The sequence below is a fragment of the Miscanthus floridulus genome, chromosome 2 (assembly GCF_019320115.1).
Source record: "Miscanthus floridulus cultivar M001 chromosome 2, ASM1932011v1, whole genome shotgun sequence".
Lineage (NCBI taxonomy): Eukaryota > Viridiplantae > Streptophyta > Magnoliopsida > Poales > Poaceae > Miscanthus > Miscanthus floridulus.
This window is the reverse complement of record NC_089581.1, coordinates 32,118,550-32,125,873: the sequence shown is the minus strand read 5'-3', so window position 1 is coordinate 32,125,873 and position 7,324 is coordinate 32,118,550. Positions and strand designations below refer to the sequence as shown.

The window sequence follows — 7,324 nt, the reverse complement described above, 5'->3', positions numbered from 1 at the left end:
TTACTTCCTTGGTCTTCAAATCAAACAATTAAAGAATTGTACATTTGTGAGTCAAGGCAAATATATCAAGGACATGATCAAGAAGTTTGACATGAGTGATAGCAAAGCCATTAGTACAGAAGGGTCGGACGAGGCGGAGCTCGCGTACCTAGGGTCGACAAGAGCTGTAGTCGCACTCTTGTCTGCTCGGATGAATCCACGTTGACGGTTTTTAGCTCCTCCTCTTCGGGTACCTTAGTATTGGTCCCCGACACTGGGGGTGGCCGCGTGGATCAGAACTCGTGCTCGCGCTGGCACCGCCGCCGCGTCGGACAAGGAGGAGGGAGAGGGAGGCAGCGGGGCGCATGGCTCGTGCGATGCGCATGGGGGCGGGAGCAGGCGTGCGGCTCGACAGAGGAGTGTTGCTGTGTGGGTGCAGAGATGCCGCGATGGGGGAAGGGGCGCGGGAGGAATGAGCATGTGCGGAAATGAGCGGACAGAGAGGTTCGTTCGTCCGAACGTATGGTATGTATCATTATTGTTTGCACATTTGAGTTGAGTTTTCAAGTTGGGTCTTGCTATGGGTCGAAAATCATAGTCTGAAATTTTTTCCATACGGGTCAGGTTGGTCGGTCCAAGTGGCCCATGAACAAATCTAAACCAGAGCCACCAGTATACTACAGTCAGTACCGTAGCCAAATTAGCAACTCCAAGAAACTTTATATAAAAAACAAAGCAAGTGGAAGAACAATCCTACCTAATTCGTACCTGAAGAAACGACTGTGATCTCTATCCGAACTCGAATAGTACTATCGCAAATCGTATAGAATCGTAAGTTCATTATTATTAGAACTGTAAAATTGTAGACTACGATAAACTATAAGCCTGTTCGGCTGGACTGAGACGATCGTATACGATTGTGGATTATTACTGCTGGCTGATTTGGTGTGAAAGAAAAATAATGTTCTGACTGAAAATTTACGATCGTTTACGACCAAGCGAATAAGTCGATCAAAAGGTAGTAAAATCACACCATATGATCTAAGATTTTAACAACTATGCTAACAACACGTGGTACATGCTTTCCCACACTGCACGTGCATTTACATAACTACCACAGGAGGAGGAGCAGGAGGCAACGGAGCTTGATGCGGTCGGGCGGCGTGGCAACTGTGTCCCTGTCACATCTCACAATCCTAATAGGTGAACATAACCCTTCTGCCCGATCCATGGTTAGAGGTAAAGCAATCGTCATCCTTGCGCCTTCACTTCCCTGGATGCAATGCATCTCGCGGCCTTCTCGCTCACCTCGCCCCCCGGTCCAAACCGGTACGGCTACTGACTGATCTACTCCACAGTCCACACTCTCTGCACTAGCCGAGCCGAGCTTGTCAACAGATCGGAGCTCCAATTAAAGAGCAGCAGGACCGATCACCCCTTAGGCCTCGTTTAGATTGCGGTTAGAAATCAGTATATGATACTGTAGCACTTTGTTTGTATTTAACAATTATTGTTTAATTATGGTCTAACTAGGCTCAAAAGATTCGTCACGTAATTTACAATCAAACTATGTAATTAGTTATTTTTTTATCTACATTTAATACTCCATGCATGTGTTCAAAAATTTAATGTGATTGAAAGAGAATGAAAAAACTTACAATCTAAACAAGGCCTTACTAGCTTGTCAACAGATCAAGAGAAGCTGTTGCTGACAGCTTACAACCTAGTAGGGGTAGTACCAGTACCCGGAACAGAGAAGATATTGCACAGGATCAACGAGCTCATGCATTGCATTGGTGATGAGCAGCACTAGACATGGTATGGGCAGGTCCACCCCACCCAACAGACTGTTTGGTGACCTGCATCCATGCACTGGCGACCAACTGGTCATCTCATGATTCTTGACAGCTAAACCAATCATACATCAGTGCATGACGCCGGTTGCTCTCAGAGTTTAATAACTAGCAGCACTTGCATCAAAAGATTGTATGCCCAAAATAAAAAAGAGCGAAAAAGAACAAAAGGGAAAGACCGGCAAGGCGATGCTCTCCATCAAACAACAGTCATGCTATGCACACACCCAACACCTCATCATTCCAGAAGCCGAAAGCACATTACATACAGCTAGAAGATTTACAGGAAAAGAATTTAGAAAAGAGAAAACAAAAACTAGTGAAGCCCACTCCGACTACCCTCTTTTTATACTCACTCACTCTATCTGGCAGCAAAGCTGGCATCGGCATGTTTTCAGGTTAATGAATTCTAAAGCTTGCACAAGGCCATGATTGCCGCCACCACCCACAAACACACCCCACGGGCCCGGGCAGCTCACCAACCAACCCTCTTGCCCTTGGGCAAAAGTTTGGAGCCCCCTGGGAAAACTAAACCAACACAAAAAGAGAACGTGGGATGTGGTCCACAAAAATCCTGGACCTTGGAAGGCAGAATTGCTCCATGATCTGCCCTCAGAATAGCATCGCCGAACCGACTGTGACAGTGTTCCAGGAGGAGCTCCTTCCTCTCCAAGAACCAACAAACTTCTCCAATGACAATACTAGTTAGTTGGCAATCCTTTTTTTTTTCCTTATCATTGTTGTATGATTTCCATCTTCAAGCAATATTCGCTGGACATCGGCACGAGGCTTTGCAGCCGATCTGGAACCAACAAGCAAGAATTAGGTTCTCTCAAATCAATTAGAATAGAATGTGGTGTTTTAGGCACAGACTTTAGTAGTGTGCAAAGGACATGTGGGGATGCATGACTTTAGGAAAGTAGAATTTTGTTTATTCATCTTGTATGTAACAGAATTCAATGAACTCTTTTTCTTAGAAGATAGAGAACAATCATTCTGTCACCATCCATGTTGAAAAGAAAATTCAGCAAACTATCAATACTAGCTGTAGCATGTTACCTTCAGTCCGTGTAAAGATGTAGGTAATGAGGCGAAAGCTCCCCAGAGTTCCTTGCACGCTGCTCAATCCTTCTTAGGTCCCGAAGATGCTGTAATATCTCCTGAAGAAGATCAAACCCTTTGCCACCCTTTTTCAATGTCCTCACACACTGTTTTATATATTCCCTATCTGCCTCAAGAGCATGCAGCCTCTCATTTACTTGATCGATTTCATTGGCAATTGCAAGCTTATGTTGCTCTCTAGCAAGGTCCAGTGTGACCTCTGTTGAATGATGTGCCTCATCACCTTGGGGGATGTTTCCAGCTTCCATAGTAGCATCGTCAAACAATGGAAGGAGCTTCTTTCCTCTGTAGGTTACACCTTTTCTTTTGTCATGAAGTTTAAAGCAGCTATCATCATCAGAGAAACAATTTGAGGCACCACTTAAATGATTTTCTTCTGACAAACGCTTCATTGTATCGGATTCTTCATCATCAAGATCAAAAAGTTTATCCTCTAGCACTTTAAGCTGTTCCAGTATGGAGAGTCTCTCTTCCTCAAAATCAGCTAGCGAGCCATCAAGGGTAACAAGATGCCTGGCAGTTTCTTGCAGCACAACATCTGTAGGAATACTCCCATTGCTTCCATTAAGACCATGGGAAGATTCATCACCTTCATAGAAACTTTGTGAAAGGTCATCACTATCCTCAGCACTCGATGAAGTTGACGATGATCCATTCTGGTCATCAGCCTTGTGCCTGGACATTTTCCTCACCTTTACCTCATAGAGATGAACCTTGTGGCGATACAGCTCGAGCTCTCTCTCCAGATCTTGCTTCTCCTTCTCTCTCTTAACAACTAGTTCATTCAGCCTCTGCAGTGCTTCTTGGTCATACTCTGACTGTTCCTCCATAAGCCGCTGGTATTGGATTGCCTCCATCTGCATTGCAGCTTTCTGTTCTTGCAAGCGATTTATCATTGCCATGGTTTCATCGGCAGCTATAGCAGCAGCGCTCCTCTCATTTTCAAGTTCAGAATATAGGGTCTTCAATGACTTTCGTGTGGAAGCCAAAGCAGATTTTAGTTGATTGACACTCACCAATTCCGTGCTTTCCAGATCAGTAGACAAAGTAGCAATACTTGAATCTACAGATTTAGCATCAGAAACAGCTGCTTTAGAATCCAGCAGTTCCTGTGAATCACATATATCTTCAATATGAGTCGGCGTATCAGGCTCTCTGTCTTCTTCAGAGACACTATGATCCGGAGAGAACTTGTCTAAGCTTGTCAAAGGTTCATAAGAAATTTGATGTATGGCCGTTAGAGCAGCTTCAGTTGGATCATCTTCAATATCTTCTGTATATAATATTTAATAATCAGTTTCAAAATTTACACAATAATAATAGAAGCAACAATCAGAATGCACTAATCTTGGGAAATAAACAAAGTGTTCTTGTGATCTCAGCATCTTACCTTTCCATGTGTTTGTGTTAACATTAAAAGTGTCTGCTGCATAATGCAGAACATCTGCTGTTACAGAAGTGACTTTCTGCTTCACCTCAGCTTGCTCATCATCAGTATGAGCATATGAAGTCAGGCAACCATGTTCCCCAGAATCAATTGGCACAGAGTCACACTCTTGTTCCAACCCAGCCTGTGCAGTTCTCTCTACTTCAAGTTCTTCATCAGTATGCTCCCTGGAACGCATTGGTATTGAATCCAACTCCTGATTTACCTCAGCTTGTTGAACCTGCTTCTCCTCAATCTGAGTTACAGCGACATGCTCAGAAACTTCCACTGGCATAGAGTTCATTTTATGCTTTGACTCAGCCCGTGGAAAATGCTCCAACTCAATACTTCTTTCTAACCTCTCAACAAATTCATGGTCACTAGGATCTGTTGGCATGGCACACAATTCCTGTTGTGGAGTAGCCTGTCCAGTTTGCTCATCCTCAGATATCTCATCTTCAAATGATATTTTCTGATCCTTATCTTTCAATCCACTGTCATCCTCAGGAGCTGCATTTAATATTTTGAAAATAAGGTGTATGACTAACTAGCTTGAAACAGAGAAAAACATCACGGAACAACTTCAAGGACAGTAAACTATATGGTTTGTCTTCTATTCTGTTGAAAGGTCCATTTCATCCTATCAATTTTTTTTTCTTAGGTTAATCTTCCCTTTTTCCTCTTCCAGTTCAAGTGTTCAGCTATAGGTTCACCAGATATACCCAGTGCTATCCAAAATCTAGAATGACTGAAGGGGTACAACTACAATAGCACAGCTCAGTGAAAACACGAGCAGAACCATAACTCCGTTTGGTAGATAGAAATAACTAAATTCTGATTCAGCACTAAAGGTGAGCAGAATAAACATAAATGCATTAAAAAGCACAAACACAACAAAAGTGACATTCAGAGCTATAGTCAGCATGGCTAAACTAGGGCGTACCCAGTGCACAGAGCTCCCGCTCTGTGCGGGGTCTGGGGAAGGGTGTCAGTGGCAAGCCTTACACTCGCCTCTCGCCTGTGCAATGCGAGGAGACCGCAACTCGAACCCGGGACCTTCCGGTCACAGGCGGTAAGACTCTACCGCTTGCACCAGGCCCGTCCTTCAGCATGGCTAAACTAGAATAACAGAAAAGGTAATTTATCAAAGGAGGAATGACTTACACTGATGATCAGCAAAGGCCTCCACTGTTTTGCCTGCATTTATCCCATCATCAAGTGTAGCTTCTATACAAGCTGGAACAAAGACTATGGCAGCAATCTGTTCATCAATCAACCGATCAACCACATCATCAACCTTGTCATCATCAGATGTCATGACAATTTTCTCCTCATTGGTACTAACTGTGTTCTCCATGTCCACGTTATTCTGCCTTACATCGCCATGATCAACTGCTTCCTTTCCTTCGCCACCGGATTGAGATGACACGGAGCACATGGCGACCACCAACGAGTCAATTGATTCAAGAGGCACCAGCCGCTCATCATTGGCAACAACCTCGGCACCATAAGCCAAGACGCCGATTGAGTCATCCTCCACAGATGGCTTCTCGTCGAAGAGCTCGATCACAGGGCCTTCCTCGGAGACAAAGACCACGTCTCCATTTGGCCTCGCTGCCTCTTCCTCTTCCTTGTGGCCACAATCCGAGCCGCGCGGCGCCGACGTGGTGAGCAAGAACGGCGGCGAGTAGAAGCCGCTCTCGAGCGCGACGCCGCAGCAGGCGCAGGCGAGGTCCCGCTCGCCGAGCTCGCTCCGGCCCATCCACGACAGCATCGCCTTCCCGGGAGCCGCCGCGGCCGCGCAGTCCTCGCACATGTCCCCGGCATCCGCGAGCCGGCGGTGCGCGCTGCAGTAGCCGAGGCGCGACAGCTCGGCGGCGTGCACGTCGCACAGCAAGCGGCGCAGGGGCTCGGCGCCCCCGCCACGGTGGTGGGGGTGGGAGTGGGACTCGAAGAGGCTGTCGACGCCGAGGCGGGAGCAGAGCGCGCACGGCGGCGCGAGGCCGAAGAAGGCGGCGAACCGGGATATGAGGTAGGAGAAGACGCCGTTGGCGAGGAGCAGCGCGATGAGGATCCACTCCAGCAGCGCGTACTCGAGCACCCGCGCGACGCGGTTACTCTTCTTGCACAGCGCCGCGGTGAGGTTGGCGGCGCCCGAGCCCGCCCCCGCCATGGGAGCCTGCGACACCATCCCCACAGCAAGGTTACTTGGGAACCGCCAGAATGCGATGGAGACGACGCCGACCTCGCAGCCCGGGCTTTGCCGTGGAATCCAAGGAAGCACAAAAACTAGTGCCTTCCGTCCCGAATCCTTCCCCGGCGCCCCGAATTAGATTGGAGTGGAGAACGCAATCCGAACGTGATTCGTTAGTGGCAAGCAACCACTGACGGACTCGGCTTCTCCGGATCAAAAAGGAACAAAATATAAAGGAAAGGAAAGGAAACTATGCACAAACTCCTCCCTGCTCCTGCTAGTCTGCTACAGATTGCAGCAAAGACGAGATTTTTCACAGGCGGAATCGGGGACCGAGAACGAGATCAGAAATCCGAAAGAGGAACGAACGAAATCTTTATACACAGGGAGAAGACAGAGGAGCTGGGGCTGGACTAGTGATAGTGACAGGATTGCGAGCGCTATTGACAAAGAACAGGCAGGAGAAGAGAGGGGGAAGGGGAAAGATGCCGTTTGGTCGGAAGCGGATGGCCTAATTAGGGAGAGAATGGGAGCGGATGCGTGACCTGGAAGCCGAGAAATATCGCGAAAAAAGAAAAAGATGGGAGCTTTGAGCCAGTAATTCGCATTAGTGGGGCCTAATGGCCGCGATTAAGCCGCTCTAACTACTAAAGGTGAACGTTGGGGTGACTCTAGCCCGCCGGTGACTGAAGAAAGGGTCAGTAAAAGCAAGCAGAGCCACTGGCAGTATAGCAGGCTGCAGGCCTCGGC

At 47.3% G+C, this 7,324-nt stretch overlaps 1 protein-coding gene across 2 annotated transcripts; it reads right to left on the bottom strand.

The window, feature by feature from the left end:
• Positions 1-1,852: 1,852 nt before the first annotated feature.
• Positions 1,853-7,071, bottom strand: LOC136521110 (myosin-binding protein 3-like). Of its 2 annotated transcripts, none has more exons than XM_066514824.1 (4): positions 5,545-7,071; positions 4,345-4,890; positions 2,892-4,227; positions 1,853-2,634 (listed from the first exon to the last, which is right to left on the bottom strand). In XM_066514824.1, the coding sequence occupies exons 1-3, from the start codon at positions 6,569-6,571 to the stop codon at positions 2,894-2,896; spliced, it is 2,907 nt and encodes a 968-aa protein (XP_066370921.1). In that variant the 5' UTR covers positions 6,572-7,071; the 3' UTR covers positions 1,853-2,634; positions 2,892-2,893. The 2 variants fall into 2 exon arrangements, with proteins under 2 accessions (XP_066370921.1, XP_066370925.1); XM_066514828.1 differs by having other exon boundaries at positions 2,892-4,224.
• Positions 7,072-7,324: the final 253 nt, after the last annotated feature.